This window comes from Pteropus alecto, unplaced genomic scaffold, assembly GCF_000325575.1.
Source record: "Pteropus alecto unplaced genomic scaffold, ASM32557v1 scaffold281, whole genome shotgun sequence".
NCBI classification, from domain to species: Eukaryota; Metazoa; Chordata; class Mammalia; order Chiroptera; family Pteropodidae; genus Pteropus; species Pteropus alecto.
In genome coordinates this window covers 485293-502480 of record NW_006431909.1, presented here as the reverse complement: position 1 = coordinate 502480, position 17188 = coordinate 485293, and the positions used below count along the sequence as shown (strand labels likewise).

The 17188-nt window shown below is 45.5% G+C and overlaps 1 protein-coding gene across 4 annotated transcripts in view; it reads left to right on the top strand.

Moving 5' to 3' along the window:
- Positions 1-280: 280 nt before the first annotated feature.
- WDR62 (WD repeat domain 62) overlaps positions 281-17188 on the top strand; it is a 43606-nt gene continuing 26698 nt past the window's right edge. For 3 of the 4 annotated variants that reach the window (XM_025040575.1, XM_025040573.1, XM_015598759.2), the window contains exons 1-9: positions 281-558; positions 3362-3453; positions 4380-4442; positions 8534-8591; positions 8831-9001; positions 9884-10021; positions 10447-10629; positions 11932-12092; positions 13749-13938. In XM_025040575.1, the coding sequence (XP_024896343.1) occupies positions 382-558; positions 3362-3453; positions 4380-4442; positions 8534-8591; positions 8831-9001; positions 9884-10021; positions 10447-10629; positions 11932-12092; positions 13749-13938 (1233 nt within the window). In that variant the 5' untranslated portion in view covers positions 281-381. Of the gene's footprint in view, positions 559-3361; positions 3454-4379; positions 4443-8533; positions 8592-8830; positions 9002-9883; positions 10022-10446; positions 10630-11931; positions 12093-13748; positions 13939-17188 lie in introns of those variants that run through there. The other variant, XM_025040581.1, reaches the window with a different exon arrangement.

The following is a 17188-nucleotide window of genomic DNA, read 5'->3' as shown; positions in this document are numbered from 1 at the left end:
TTTCGGAGCCTGAGCCAACTCGTCAGTCTCTTTCGACCGCCACTGGGGCGGCAGCAGAAAGCGAGACGAGGCGGCTTTGGTCTTAGCCACGTAAAAGTTAAAACCACTATATTTCAGTGAATGATGAAAACACAGACTGGATAGAAAACGCAGCCATGCTCGATCGACCACCCGTAGACTAGCTGTGGCTCCTCCCCGCCAGACACCCCTTTCCGCCTCTTAGCCCTCATTGGCCAAAAGTGCCTCTGGGCAGCCCGGAGATTGGCCAGACCGGCGGCTACCACATCCAATGGGCAGTGGCGCCGGCTTTCCCGCGGCTGTTCGTTATTCAAGTGGGTCGTGGCGGTGGTTGAGTAACGGTCGCCCGGCTCCGGCTCGACGATGGCGACCTTGGGGCCCGGAGGCTACGCGCGGAACGATGCAGTCGAGAAGCTGCCATCCGTCATGGCGGGGGTTCCAGCGCGGAGGGGCCAGTCCTCCCCGCCCCCCGCTCCAGCGCTCTGCCTCCGGCGACGGACCCGACTCCCCACGGCGCCAGAGGATACGGTGCAGAACCGGGTGAGGAGCTTCTTGCCCTGCCCTCCCCTGGTCCTGCCCGTAGATCTTTGGCCCCGCCTATGAGCTCTCGGCTTTTTCCCTCAGGCAGCTCTTCCCCGCTGTTCCTAAGCCCCGCCCTTTACCCATGTCCTCTTTCGGGTGCCATCAGTCATTCCTAGCCCCGCCTTTTAACCTCTGGCTCCACCCTCAGCCCTTGGAGGGCCTTTTAGTTCTAATCTCCTAGTCCCGCCTTCTTGCATGTTTATTCCTTCAGTCTTTAAACGTCACTCTGGACCCTCCCACTGTTGTTGACCTCTCCCCCGCTGGGTCTTTAGCGTCCTGTGTCCTACTTGTCCCAACTTTTCCTAAGCTCTACCCCGCCTTCCCTCACTTCCTGCCTTATCTTTCCTTCTCCCTTACCAAGATGGGATTCTTATTCCATATTGCCACCCTAAATTTTGGAGGGATGTAATATTTGTAAAATCTCAGCAGCACTGCTTGGGAGGAGGGCGTACAGAACGGTTCCCTAAGTCCTAAGACACAGAAACAACGGGGGCGATTTTAGAGTAGGCAGAGGAAATTCCATTAGCACAGCAGCAATTTAAAAAATTGTTCTCCAACTCCTTGAGCCTCAAAGTCTATTTTTATAATATAGAGATAACAATAACCGTACCATGGAGATGCAAGAAGAAATAAAATTGTGTGACTGCTTAGCACAGAGTCCAAATAAAAGGTGGATAACTGGTAGCTGCTGGTGGATCTTGTTCCTGCTTGTGGTTTCCTGCGGCACTCTGATTATATCACCCACTCCTGGCTGAAAGACCTTGGTCAGGCGGCCCCTGCCCACCTCTCTGGCCGTACCTCCCTCATCCATCCCCTCAAAAAGATTCAGTCACGCTGTCTTGCTCTCTGTTTTCCTGAGGTGCCAAGCTCTTGCCCACCTCCAAGCCATTGTGTTTGGTGAGTCTTCCGTTTGGGCTGTTCGCTGCAGTCTACCTGGCTGGCTCTTCATCCCTCAATTCTCAACCCCAGCCTAAAGCAGACACCCACCTTAATCTCTGTACTTCATAGCCCTTATCTTCTATGTTTCTCCTGAAAGTGCCTTGGGAGCTCTGAACTATATATAAAATAGAGGAGTGGTCCCCAACCTTTTTGGCACCAGGGACTGGTGCCCCCTATGGGAATCTAATGCCTGATGATCTGAGGTGGAGCTGAGGCAGTGATGCTAGCCCGCACTGGGGAGCAGCTGCAAATACAGATGAAACTTGACTCTCCCTCCAGCCGCTCATCTCCTGCTGTGCGGCCTGGGGGTTGGAGTCGCTTGAAATAGAGAAATAACAATAGCCATTTCAGAGAGGCAGTAAGCAATATGGGTTAGAGCGCAGCCTCTGGACCTAGACTGCCTGGGCTTAAACCTTAAAATCTTCCTCTTTGGAATTTTTCTGTCTCAATTTCCTCACCTGTAAAATGAGGAAAATAGTATAAATATTCTCATAGAGTATGTGTGAGGCTTAAGTGAGGTCACTTATCTTAAGCACTCAGAACAACACCTGGCACATTGCAAATACTCTTAGTGTTAGGTACTACTGTTATGATTGTGTATTTTAGGTAATTGATATCATTTATTTTCCTTGTTTGGTGGTGCAGAGTCCACCTGGCTTGCAAAAGACCTAGTCTTAAAATGACCAATTATACTAATGCTCAGTAGTGCTGACAGATAAAAAAAAAACATGAGTGGCATTGCCTGGGTTAGAGTCCTGGCACTGCTCTTTCTTGTTTGGGCAAGGCCTCTGGGCCTCTGTTTCCTCATCATCGGCAAGACGGAAGTGATGATGACAATAATGACCAAAGCACAGGATTATTGAAGATATTAAATAAGTTAATAGTTATAGGTATTCGAACAGTGCCTGGCTCCTAGTAAATGCTCAATAAATGTTAGCTATTATTGTCCTTTTTTTGCTTTTTATTTCTGAGGCCAAGGACTTGCTTGAGAATGTTTTACTTTATAATAATTAGAAACTAGTCTATTCGAAATATGAAAATACCATAATTCTGTGAGTCCATACTCTAAATTTGCTCAGCCATGATGGGTAATGCTATTTAACTCACTCTGCTTAGTGAGTTTTTAAATTTTAAATGTGATTATTCACTTGTTTCTTTAGTTGTTGAACCTCTAGACTATACATTTGATGAGAGACTGGACATTGTCCACTTTTTCTCACTGCTGTGTCTCTCCTTCAGGGCCCAAAGTGCTGGCTTTGGAGCCAGACTACCTGGGTTTGTATCCGCACCTTGCCACTCTGCAGATGTGGGACCTTGGGCCTCAATGTCCTCATCTGTAAAATGGGGCTGATAATAGTGCCTTCTTTCTTGCGTTGTGAGGTTTCAAGTCTTTAATCTACATAAAATACTTGGAAATTATTCAAAGGTCACCTTCTCAGTGAGGCCTTCTCCCCTTCCCCTGTGCTCTCAATTTCCTTCCCTGCTTTGTTTTTCTTTATTGCTTCTAACATCACTTGATATCTATTTTGCATATTTTTTCTGTTCATTTTCTTGGAATGTCCTTCATCCCATCACCACCAGAATGTGAGCTCTAGGAGGGCAGGGATTTTTTCCTGTTTTCCTCACCATTCTGTGCCCTTTACCTGGAACTGTGTATTTGTCAAAGGAATGTTGAGGAAGACAAGTGTTAGCTACTGATAGACGGCCATGGAAGCTCAGTGAGTGTGTTGAATATAATAGGAACTGAATGGGTAGCTGAGATGGCTATGCTACATGGGGGATGCTGGGGCAGGTGCTTTTGACTTGAGCCTTTTCCCTGCAGGTGTCACTGGAGAAGGTGCTCGGCATCACAGCCCAGAACAGCAGCGGCTTAACCTGTGACCCCAACACAGGCCATGTGGCCTACCTAGCAGGGTGAGTGAGTGGGTGGGCCTCAGCTTTTCCATCTGTAGAATGCAAATAATACCGCCTACCTCTGAGGGCTGTAGAAAGGATTCCATGGGCCCATCTGTGTCTAGAACAGTACATGTAGTGAGCGTTGAGAAAGCCTCATTGTGACTACAGGTTGGGAGGTGGCAGCGATTATGGGAAAGATGGGTGGTTAACACCCAAGCTGTAGTATTAGACTACCTGGATTTATATCCTGGGACATCTCCCCTTCCCTACTGTGTGCCCCTCTCTGCGCCTCTGCTTCTGTCTGTAAAACAAAAATAGTGATACCCTCCACTTGAGTAGTTGAGAGGACTGAAGGACATTCTGCAACTGTTTATTCCACAAATACTGATCTAGCCTGACACATTCTAGGCACCAAAGGGACCCCCCTCACCCTACCCCGGCAGGGTGGGGCATACCCATGATCATTCCTGGTGAACAGTATCTGTTAGTGAGTCTTGGGGAGGAAAGCAGTACAGGTTAGAGTATAAGGGCAGGCTCTTGAATCTGACAGTTTTGGATTCATATCCATACTGGGTAGACCTGGGCAAAGGACTTTCCCTCTCTGGGCTTCAGTTTCCTCATCTATAAAATGGGACTAAGATTCCTGACCTTACTTGGCAGTTGTGAGGATTTAAAGAGGTTGTGCACATAAAATCTTTATTAGCCCAAGCATGGCAGGGTAGTTGCAGAGGAGGTGTTGGTTTCTATTTAAGAATGTATTAATAATAATGTGAAGTGCCCTAGAATCCTCAGCATAAACACCTGGAGGAAGAGGTGACCAGAGAGAGAATCTTCTGCCCTGAGGGAACCTTGTCTATGTGCAGGCTATCTTCTGTTGGGAACAGAATCATCCCTGAACCTCAGTCCTCCCCTTAGTTTGGGCACATTTTCTTCTCTCTCCCCAGCTGTGTGGTCGTGATCTTGGATCCCAAGGAAAACAAGCAACAGCACATTTTTAACACTGCCAGGTAGGCTGGGGCCTGGGTAAGGGGTAGGGCTGGGACCAGGGTCCTGGGACATCTCCCCTTCCCCACACTGCATGGAAGTGCTCCTGGGTGGGTGACTCACTCATTCACTCACCCATCAGCTCAGCAACATTTACGAAGTGTCTGCTCTGTGTTAGGTACTGTCCCTGGTGCTGGGGACATAGCAGTGAACAAAAGAGATGAGAATCCCTGCTCTTTATAGAGCTGACAGCTCAGTGAAGGAGACAGACTGAATTAATTGGTTGGTAAGCCCACTGTGACCATTGCTATGAAGGAAATGATGGGGGATGTGTTAGGGCAGATTTGCAGGCAGAGAGTCGGGGAAGAGCCATATCAGAGGGCTCTGGGGAGGCCTCCCTGATGTTGAGACTTGAAAAAAGTGAGGGGGTGACTCGTGAAAGTGAGGGGAGAGTGCTTCAGACAGAGGGAACATCAAGGGCAAAGGCCTGGCAATGGTTAAAAATCTCAGATTGCTTGAGGAGCAGCAAGGGACTCATGTGCCTGGAATGGAGGAGTGGCTAAGGGGGAGATGAGTCTAGAAGAGACAGAAGCCTCATCAGATGGGCCTTAGGGACAGAGTTGGATTCTGATTGCAAAGAGAAGCCACTAGGGGATTTATAGGCCAAGGATATGCTTTCCACACCCCAGCCTTCCAGCAAGCTCTATCTCCCTTCCTTGTTTTACTTTTCTCTACCAAATATACTCCTTTCTCATACAATATTTAATTTCCTCACTATGATATTCACTGTCTGTCTCCCTTCCACAGTGTGAGATCTCTGAGGGATTTTCTTTTAGTCAATTGCTATGTCTCTTTCACTTAGAGCAGTATCTAGCACATTGATGGCACTTATTATTTCATGAGTGAATATGATTCAGAAAGACCCCTCCAGCTGCCCTTTTATTGAGAAGGCCTTTGGCCTTGAGTAGATCCAAGTTGGGACTGATTGATCACTGTGTGATCCTGCGACTTTGGTCCCAATTGGGTTGTGATCTTTGTGAGGGACTGCATGTCTGGCATAACTCCTGTGGCCTGGTTCTCTAGGTGGATAGATAAGATGTGGGTTTTCTCATTCCCTTACAGTCCGTAAGATATGGCAGGTCTCTATTGGTATAGCAGATACAAATTTCCTCTTGGAAGGGGCTTCTTGGGTCATTGGCTCCTGACCGTGAGTTCTGTCACTGGTAGTGAGGGCAGAACTGGGTTCCAGTCCTGAATCAAGAGGTTATTCACTATGTGATATCAGGTGAGACACTTCTTTTTGAACCTTGACTTCCACTGAAATATAATAGCTACCTCCTATTGTTAATGTGTTCGTAAGGCAACAATTGCAAAGGGCCACAGATTTGTTTACACAGTGCATTTTAAAGATTGGACTTAGTCGACGATATTTAAAGTTTTTTTTTCATAAAAATCCATATGTCTCTTTCATTTTTGGAAAATTAGAGATTCTGGCCCCCGGGGCCCACATTCCCATGTGGCAGCTATGGATTGGAGCTTCATGACCTTTGTCTGAGCTCGCGTCCTCCCTGCTGCCTTCCTGATTACTGTAGACAGTGGAGTAGGTAACCTTGATCTGACTCAGATGGCATGGAAAGGGTCCTCTCTCAACCACCGATAGAGCTGTTTTAGGAGTGGTGTGGCCAGAGTCAAGGTTTTTACCCTGGCTGCATTCTCAGAGTCACCTGATCCCTGGGCCTCATTCCCAGAGAAGGCCTAGTCATTGGCCTGGAGTACGACCTAATCGTTGGCAACTTTTTAAACTTTTTATATTTAAATAATTTCAGACTTAGAAGAATAGTACAAAGAGTACATGTATACTTTTCACCCATATTCTCCAAATGTTAACATCTTACTACTTTTGCTTTATCATTCTCTGTCTACATACATAATCATTTTTTTCTGAACCATTTGAGAGTAAGCTGCAGATAAGATGCCCCTGTTTTTCTAAACACTTTGGCATGTATTTCCTGAAAAAAAAAAATTACATGGTCTTTCAGAACTGCAATACATTCAGCAATATCAGGAAATTAAAATTGGTACATCACTATTATTTACTTCTCATTCAAGTTTCACCATTTGTCCTAAGAATGTCTTTTATAGGAAAGGATTCTGTCCAGAATCATGCGTTGTGTATTATTGTCTCCACTCTCCTTCAGTCTGAAACCATTCCTCCATCTATTCTTGACTTTTGTGATCTTGACACTTTTAGGATTACAGGCCAGGCATTTTGCAGAATGTGTCAACATTTGGGTTTGTCTGATGTTTCCTCATAGATAGATTCAAGGTCTGCGTCTTTGTCAGGAACACCTCAGAAGGAATGCTGTGTTCTTCTCAGTACATTCTATCAGGAAGTTCATGATGTTGATCTCTCCCATGACTGGTGGTGTTCACTTTGAACCCTTGATTGAGGTGGCGTCTGTCAAGCTTCCCCGCTGTGAAGCCTCTCTTTTCCCCTTTGTGATTAGTGAGGGAACTTTCTCTGAAGGGAACTTTCTCTGAAACTCTGCAGATATTGTCCTGTTCTTCACCAGACTTTTACTCACTAGTCTTAGCGTGGCTTTGGCAGTTTGTAAAAACTCCCCAGGGAATTCTGACATGCAGGATTGGGAACCTCTGACCTCAAGGCCAAGGCTCTGCACTGTCTGGTTAGGTAACCTTGGGCAGGGAATTTCCCTGTGTTTATGTCTCCTCATCCCCAAAACCAGCTAATGAGAATCCTGACTTCATGGAGCGAGTGTGAGGAATCAGTGTAGCGATGCCCATACGGCATTTGGCAGAGGGCTGGGCACAAGGTCAGGGCAATGTGACAGTCAGTTGGAAGTAGCTACAGACAACAGAAACCCCATAGTAAATGTGATTTAAACACAAGGGCATGCTCTTCTGCATGTAGGAAGTCTGGAGGTGGGTACCCAGGGGGCCGGTGTCTCTGCAAGCATCAGGGACCCCCACTCCTATCTTTCTGTTCCACCATGCTTATTGTGAGCCTTCTGTTCTTGAAGTCGCTGCATGACCCCAGGTGGAGTTCTGGCTGACATGTTTTTCAGAAGGGGAACGAGTGGCGGGCAAAGGGTTCTCTTTGAGAAGCTTTTCTAGAAATCACACACAGCACCTTTCACTGGCTAGACTAAGTCATGTAGCTGTACCTATGTAGTTACAAGAGAGGTGAGGAATGTACTCTAGGCAGGGACATTGCCATCCCAATTAAAATCGGGGTTCCTTCAATGAGGGAGGAGGGGTGAGTGAACATCAGGTAGGCAGCTTGCCCTGTCCGCTTCTGTAGGAGCGATGGGAAGCCACCAGAGGGTTGAGTTGATGATGATAAAGGTTCTATGAGATTGTCAACGATTTACTCAGAGGCATTTACTTAGTTATCTGCACACCATTAACTCATGTGAGAGAGACAGTTACTAGACTATTAAGGAAGAGGGGTAAAAACAGGATTGAAAGAAAGAGGAGAGAGACAAAAACACCATGGGCTAGGAACAGTGAAACTCCCTGCCAAATAACATACAAACTAGTCTGGTCATTCAGTCCTCATGCGGGCTAGCTGGGAGTGTCAGAGAGAAACACGTTGATTGTTTATGGGTTTTCCAGAACACCTTGAGCTGTTAGCAGTGGAGCACATGCTGCAGTTGTCTCTGTGATGTCTGCCAGCATCCTCCCTTCAGCACCACCTCCGTTGTTAGGCCGGATCTGTACCGTTTCCTGCATCTGAATTTGTCAAGGTTACAGGGCTGGTGGGTCTTAGGGAGCCCACTGTGTAGAAGGAGAGGAAAGGATGGATCCCCATTCAGTGTCCACCCATCTGGGTTTAGGGTTTTAAGAGGAAGGGGCCTTCGTTTTACAGAACCTGTGCCGCTGCCCCCTTCTGGTAGCAGGGAATGCATGAACACTGCGTGCTATGCTGGGCACACAGGCAGCACTGGCTCTGTGGGAGCTGCTGGCACTCACCTCTCCTGGCCTTTTCCAGGCTTTGGAGCGAGGAGTGAGCAGAGTGCTGTGAGCACAGCCAGGCTGGGGTCTGGCTGCCCACCCTCTGGAACCAGTGGTCATCCCTTTTCCTTGCCCCCAGGAAGTCTCTGAGCGCTCTGGCCTTCTCCCCTGATGGGAAGTACATAGTGACGGGGGAGGTGAGTCATGATCATGATTGAGTGTGAGGAGAGGGAGGGGTATTGAGGCCGTTCCTTCTGTCCCCATCAGGCCTGGGGAGTCCCTGGAATAGCTCCTTCCTGGGCCAGAAAAGCCTCATGGCAGATGGGGGAGGTGGCTTTCGGGCACACCCAGGGGTAATGCCAACTTCAGCCCTACCAGCCCCTCTAGCCCTGCCTCGTGCAGAACTCAGCAGCAGTAATGGCCCCACCTTCCCCAGAATGGACACAGGCCTGCTGTACGCATCTGGGACGTGGATGAGAAAAGTCAGGTGGCGGAGATGTTGGGCCACAAGTACGGCGTGGCCTGTGTGGCCTTTTCCCCCAATATGAAGCACATCGTTTCCATGGGCTACCAGCACGACATGGTACTCAATGTCTGGGACTGGAAGGTGAGCCAACTGTTGGGTGTGTGGGCAGGCAGCCAGCTGCTGGAGTGCCCTGAGTCTCAGGCATCAGGGGATGCCTGATGAACTAAATGAGATGAATTGGTAAAGCGCTTATTCATCCAGCAAATGTTTATTGAGCACCTACTCCATACTGATCCCTGTTCTAGGCACTTATCGTAGGGCATATGACAAGTTCTCAACTAGTGAGATATATGATTATTTTTATACTGACCAGCTATGACCTTGATCAAGTGACTTAACCTCTCTGTGGGTCTTATTCCTCATCTGTAAAATGGATGTAATAGTATCTACCTGGTTGAGTTGCAAGAATTCAGTGAGTTGATATAGAAGACTGGAACAGCTAGGGGAGGACATGGAGTCAGCAGAAGTGGGTACCAAGTCTTGGCTCTGTTCATTACCCACTACGTGACCTTGAGCACATGACATCCTCCCTCTGAGCATGGCAGAGTATGGGGAGAAGCACCTTCCTTATAGAGATATCGAGGGAATTCCACGAGTTATCCTATGAAGAGCTCAGCAGGGCTCAGAGTGAGAGCACTATCTATGGCAGCCATGGTAGTGGCATCCTCACCTCCCAGCTATGCCTGTCCTCAATCACGTGTGAGCTTTAGAGCTTGGACCCTTGGAGAGCTTACTCTCCAACTTAGTCACATGGGAACCTTTCCAAGCCTCAGTCTCCTCTGTAGTGGGAATGATAAGAGTGCCACACCTAGGTTTTCCCATAAAGCAGCTCACTGGAGGGCGCAAGGAAAACAGACTTGGAACTGGGGAGAGCAGGAGGACACAGGGCTGAAGGCAAAGGCTAAGGGCAATAGTCCAGTGGGGTGAGTGCTAGTATGAATTTCTCTGCACTGATTTTTCCAGAAAGATGTTGTGGTGGCCTCCAACAAGGTATCATGCAGAGTCATCGCCCTCTCTTTCTCAGAGGACAGCAGCTATTTTGTCACAGTTGGAAACCGGCACGTGAGGTTCTGGTTCTTGGAAGTCTCTACTGAAACAAAGGTGAGTTTTTGTCCCCGCCCCCTCAGCTAGGCCTGGGGAGTAACCATCATGGGCAGTATGGACACCTGTTTCTCTGAGGTTTGGAGGCAGTGGTCTCAGGAGCTGTTTAGCCTCTCAGGAGTCTGGCTTCTGCTTCTGGCCTGCTCTCCAGGTGCTGGCTGGCAGGCCCTGCTGGGAAACACCCCTGTGCTCACCTTCTCCCCCAACCCTGGGGCCAGACCTCATCCCTGGTTTGCCATCTTCCAGCCAGTCTGCCTGGAAGTGTGTGTTCTGTTTTTTTCTTCCCTTCTCCTCCACTTGGAAGAATTTCTTAGAGTCCTTCTATTTAGTTCTTTTGTATCCTCTGGTCATGAGAGGCCCATCATGACCTTGTTGGGGTCTAGGCCATGTAGACATTGTCTCACTGTGCCCTGCTGTGCCTCCAGGTGACAGGCACGGTGCCCCTCATAGGGCGCTCAGGCATCCTGGGTGAGCTGCACAACAATGTCTTCTGTGGCGTGGCTTGTGGCCGGGGCCAGATTGCAGGCAATACCTTCTGTGTGTCCTACTCGGGCCTCCTCTGCCAGTTCAACGAGAAGAGGGTGCTGGAGAAGTGGATCAACCTGAAGGTACCCCATCTTCCCTCTGAGCTATCGATGAGGGAAACGTTCTTTCCTTGACATGGTCTCCAGGGAAACTCAGCAGTGTCCCTGCCTGGTAGTTGACCAGTTGCTCAAGTCAAGCTCTGAGTTTGACTTCCAGTTCTGCTTGTGTGACTCTGGTGAGTGACTTTTCCTCTCTGAGCCTCAGTTTCCTCATCTGTAAAATGAAAATACTTCACAGAGTCAACAAAGAGAGTCACATGAGGTAATATAGGTAAGGCATTTGGAACAGTGCCTGGTACCCTGTAATGGGGGTCAAGGTTACAATTGCTTTCCCATCACTGTTTGATTCAGTTCACATTTCTCTTCTTTATTGAGCACTCTTAGCTAGTAGGAGTACTGCATTTTTTTTTTTTTTTTTGAATTTAAGGTATCATTGACTCAATAATTTTCAGTCAAAAAAGCCTGTAACAAAAACTGCATTTTAAACTAAAGGATGATATATGAATAAATTGCAGAACCACTTTCTTCAGGATCTGAGAGTTTGAGTCCATAATGTCTTCCCATTTCCAGATTTGGTTGCCTGTTTGGCTGTCAGCATGAGCATCTCAGTTTCCCCTACTTTTTCTATTCCTGCACTGTGACTCCCCTCCAGGACTCACCTTTAGGGCTAATGGTATGGTGTCAGGTGTATGGAAGAATTCCAAGTTTTATCTGCCTTTCCTAGTTGGTTAAACATCTTTTTTTTTTTCTCCTTTGAATCCTCTTGCTAGAACTCATGCAGCTTTTAATCAATTCAGAAGCTTTTGACTGATAGATGTGTAGCCCCTGACCAGTTGTCTTCAGTGACTCATAAATTAAGTCCCTGTGGATTTGAAAAAATTCTTAATTTGGGTCCAGAGTTCTGGCACTTCCTGCCCCTTCTATCTGAATGTCCTGGTGGGATAGACAGGCCTTCTTGTATATAGTAGCTTTTTTCTATGTTGCTTTCAGTATAATCTCTGTGAAGTTGTTTTTAAGTAACAGGGAATACAATTTAAGCCTAAACTTCAACCCTGTTACGAAAGTGACCCATCCGAAGTCACAGTCTGCTGAACAGATATTTTTCACCCATAGCTGAGTTCCTCTGTAGGTAGCAGTGATAGCTCTATCCAGATTTGTACCTGTCTATCCTGATTCTAAAAATCTTAAAATTTGCTAAGTTAGGCTTCTTAGGCCCAAGAAACTATAGGCTTCTCGGAAGGCCCAAGGCTTTCCAGTCAGTCCCCATGTCCCTGAACTGACCCATAGGAAGCACAAAGACCACTTGGGTCACCTTTGCCTCCACAGGTCTCCCTGTCTTCTTGCCTCTGTGTCAGCCAGGAGCTCATCTTCTGTGGCTGCACAGATGGGATAGTTCGCATCTTCCAGGCCCACAACCTGCATTACCTTGCCAACCTGCCCAGGCCACACTACCTTGGTGTGGATGTGGCCCAGGGCTTGGAGCCCAGGTACTATGTGGCAGGGGTTTTTTTTTGGAGGGGGAGGGGGAGGGGGAGGGCCCACCCAGAGTCTGCCTGCTGGTACCTATCCATGCTTCCAGATCTACCTACATACTGGCCAGCCCTAGGCAGGAAGGATACAGCTATGAGGCAGCAAAATCTCTGCCACCACTAGTCTTCAGTCTAGTGAGGGAGCTCAATGATAAACGAGTACACAAATAAGATCATTTTAGATAGTCATAAATGGTTTAGTGAAATAGAGCAGAGACTCCAGAAGGAGAGTGTCTGGGGGTTGGGGCTGCATTGATTGAGTGGCCAGGGGAAGCCTCTCTGGTGAGAAGGAGCCAGCTATGTGGAGAGGTGGGTCCTGACAGCAAGTGGAAGGGCTTAAGGAGATAGCACACCGGGCTTGGCATGTTGCAGGAACAGCTAGGGGCTGTGTGGCCAGAGCCCGCTGTGTGGCCGGAGCCCGCTGTGCCAGGGGAAAATGGTAGAAGACAGGTCTGGGAATTGATAGAGGCTAGTGGAGGGAGCTTATAGTCTGTTCTGAGGTCCATGGGCAACCACTGGGGATTTTATTTTATTTTATTTTATTTTATTTTATTTTATTTTTACTTTTATTTTGAGGGGAAATAAAGTTTACATGCCAGAAAAGTGGATATCTATCACTTTAGCAAGTTCTATGGCTTAACCCAACACAATGACTGCAAGATATATTTCTATCAAACCATTATGCCTACAGCACCTGATCTCCCATCCAAGTACTAACCAGGCTCAACCTTGCTTAGCTTCCAAGATCAGACGAGATTGGGCATGTTCAGAGTGGCATGGCCATAGACCACCAGGATTTTAGGCATTGGCTTTGAGCATTAGATCCCTCTGGTTGCCGTGTCAAGAGTGGGTGAGAGGGCTGAGCTGTGATATATTTTCCCTTTGTTGTGAGTCAGTTTGGTCAGGGAGGATAGCTACCTAATTAGGGGATGCTGGATGCCTGGGCACTACTTCCTGGGTGCCTTTTCTAAGAGCCTGGAGAGTGCTATTGGGTATCTCAAAGGAAAGAGGGTGGGTCAGCAACCCACAGACAATGGTGTGTTGTAGTAGCTGGGCTGCCTAGCCGTGTGGCCTCAGGCAGGTAACTAGCAACCTGTGCTTCAGTTTCTTCATCTGTAAAATATACCGCCTTCCTCTCATGGAGATTGTGGGGATTCAGTACAGCTAAAGCTCTTGGCTCAGCGCAGAGTAGGTGATCAGTAAACTGTAGCCTTTGTAGAAGGGCTCCAGGCCAGGAGATGGCTCCCTTACACCCTTATATAGAGACTTTTGATCATGTTGTCAGTGGGGCCCCGAGAGAGAAAGCCTGAGGTATGTGCTCACTATCCTTCCAAGCTCAGAGAGGGAGGATGAAGCTTGAATTGGTGAAATGAGGGGAGAAAAATGTTAACAGGAGTTGAAAATTCACATGCTCTCAGGGGCCAAGCAAAAGCTTCCACGTTTTAACCTCTGTATCAGAAACAAAGCAAAGGAAGAGGGAGCCAGGAAAAGTGGACTTAGAGTAGGAGAGGTGGACCATCATGGTACTGCCAGGCAAGAGACAGCTTGAGTGTCACCACAGGTGGCTGTGAGTGACATTAATGGTGATTGGTGTGACCTGTGTTGCCTTGTTAGCTTCCTCTTCTGCAGGAAGACAGAAGCAGTCTACCCCGATACAGTGGCGCTGACCTTCGACCCCATCCACCAGTGGCTGTCCTGTGTGTATAGGGACCACAGCGTCTATATCTGGGATGTCAAAGACATCAACAAAGTAGGCAAGATGTGGTCAGAGCTCTTCCACAGCTCCTACGTCTGGAACGTAGAGGTGAGCCCCTCTCCCTCCCCTGCCCTTGCTCAGCCCCCATCTGAGGAAAGTTCCTGCAGAGTTTGGGGAACCCATTAAGCCATTCGTTCAAAAGATACTCATGGACTCCAGCTATGTGCCAGGTGCTGTTCTAGGTGCTATGGATACAACTGGCAAGGAAACTGACAAAAGTCCTGCCCTCGTGGAGCTCACATTTGGGTGGGAAAGTAAACCCATAAATGTGATCAATATTTAACACACCAAGTAGCAGTACCTCTCTGAAAAAAGCAGAGAAGGGGTAGAGGGGATCAAGGGTGCTTGCTATTTTAGAGAGGAGAGTTGTCAGAGGGGGCCTCTCTGAGGACGTGGCATTTGAACAGAGACCTTCAGGAAGTGAGGGGGTAAGACGTACATGACCACTGGGGAGGACAGCAAGAGCAAAGGTCTTGCAGTAGGAATATGTGTATTTCAGAGAGCCTGCTGTGGAGGGCATTTGTGTCGTTTAGCGCTTTTTTAAATGTCGAAGAAGTTTCATTTTCTGCATATGAATCCATGGGGATTTTTTTCATTCTCTAAAGCTGTTCTGAGTACTTGTGGATAAGACAACTGGTGGAGAAAGAATTGTATTTTACTTTTTTCCCCTGAAAATTTCTTACTACTGCTAGGAATGTTTGTCCTAGAGAACTTGTATTTAGCCTTTTGTCTGTTTGCATTCATCTGCCTTTGTGGATGTGATGCTTCTGTTGACAGCACTTTTCTTAACAAGAATGTTTTTTAAATAACTTTAAAATTTTATATATAAATATATTCTCCTTGAAAAAAGGGTGAAAGAGGGTGGGTCAGATAAAGTCTGTTTGATGACCTCCCCCCAATTCTGCTTTCTCTCATCCTCACCCTTGTTATCAGTTTATTATGTGTTTTTTCAGTTCATTTTCTTTTATATGCCTCGTATTTATTTATGCTTATATATAAATATTATTTTTATTTTATTTAATTACATAATATAAATGCTATTTATGTATCATATTTACATATCCTCAACAAAAATATCTGTAGATGGATCTTTTTAGGATCTTTTTATCAGTTCTGGAAAATTCTCAGCCAGTACAGATTTAAAAATTGCCTCTATCCCATTCTCTTTCTTCTTCTGTAACTCTTATGTCCTACCTTTCTATCCTTCATTTTTAAAAATAAAACAGATCTAGGAAACCACACAAAAGAAATGTACAGTTTATCGACTATTGTTAGCAGCTGTTGACACTCAATGCCTAGACCCATTTATTCACTGGGGGTTGCAAAATGGTGATATTCTAATTCTATAAATTCTTATTATAAACTCATATTTAAATATATTGGATGTTTTTTAATCCATTGCAATTATTAACATAATTAGAGCTCAAATTGTCCCATCTTTGGCCAGTGGGAGCCTCTTCAACTTAGCTCCTACGTCCTTTGGACATAACCCTAATAGTCTTTAATAGCTACCTTGCTATCGAGATGACAAGATGTTCCAGCCTCATTCTGTACATTTCCTATCCCAGTCCTGGAACCAGCCATTTCTTGAAGAAGCCTTTGGGTTTTGTTTTTGTGTGTATGTGTGAGTTTTTTTGTTTGTTTTTTCTATTCAAATTAGTATTTCACTTGATCTTAGCCAAAATGCTGAGAAGTGATTAAGTTAGTATTTAGTCTGAGTGCTGGGGATACTCATAGTTATTGGATTGAATCCTTCTAGAATTCTAGTTTTCAAACACAGAGGGGATGATAGAATTAGAATATGCTCAGTTAACCATTTACTTGTTCCCACTTAACCAGTTACTTGTTCCCACAATCTATATACAAAAATCTAAGGATGACAATTATTCGATTTTGAAGACAGTTAAAACAATTTTTTGCAGAGGTTCTCTCCATTCTCCGCAATTTAAAAAATTGTATCTATATGATCTGATTATGTAGCCATTATATGCTATAGTCTCTCCCTTTTGACCCCATTCATTTTGGGGGAGATATAAGTGTGTGTAGTGGCAAAATACACAAAACATAAAATTTACCATTTAAATCATTTAATAACCTAAATTTAGTGGCATTTAGTACATTCACAATGTTGTACAATTGTCACTGCTATCTAGTTCTGAAATATTTTCATTACCCCAGAAGGAAACTTTATACTCATTAAGCAATCACTCCCCATTCCCATTCACTCAGCCCTTAGTAACAACTTATCTGCTTTCTGTCACCATAGGTTTGCCTATTCTGAATATTTCATATAACTGGAATCATAGGATATATAAACTTTGTGTCTGGCTTCTTTCACCTAGCATAATGTTTTCAAGATTCATCCATGTTGTAACACGCTTTAGTACTTCATTCCTTTATATGTTTAAATAATACTGCATTGTACGGATGCCACATTTTGTTACCCATTCATCAGTTGATGGATATTTGAGTTGTTTCCACCTTTTGGCTATTGTGAATAGTGCTGATGTGAATGAACATTCATGTACAAATTTTGTTTGAACATCTGTTTTCAATTCTTTTGGATATATACTCAAGAACAGAATTGTTGGGTCATACAGTAATTCTATGTTTAACTTTTTGAGGAACCACCAGACTTTTCCACAGCAGCTGGACCATTTTACAGTCCCACCAGCACTGTACAAGGGTTTCAATTTCTCCACATCCTTTCTAATACTAGTTATTTTTATGTTTGATATTTTTAAAGTTGTAGACATCTTAGTGTTTGTGAAGTGGTACCATATTGTGGTTTTGACTTACAGTTTTCTAATGATGATGTTGAGCATCTCTATGTGCTTGTTGGTCATTTGTATATCTTTGGAGAAAAGTCTGTTCAAGTCTTTTGCCCAATTTTTACTTGGGTTGTCTTTTTGTTGTCGAGTGATTAGAGTTCTTTATTCTGTATACTAGATCCTTATCAGATATATGATTTGCAAATATTTTCTCCCATTCTTTGTTATCTTTTCATTTTCTTGATGGTGTCCTTTGATGCACAAAGGTTTTTAATTTCGATAAAGTTCAGTTTATCTAATTTTCTTTTATTACTTGTACCTTTGGTGTCATATCTAAAAATAATTGCCAAATCCATAGTCATGAAGATTTACCCCTATATTTTCTTCTAAGAATTTTATTGTTTTAGTTCTTTTGTTTAGGTCTTGATCTCTTTTGAGTTAATTTTGTATGTGGTGTGAAGTAAGGATCCGATATCATTATTTTGCATGTGGATGTATAGTCCCAGCATCATTTGTTGAGCAGACAA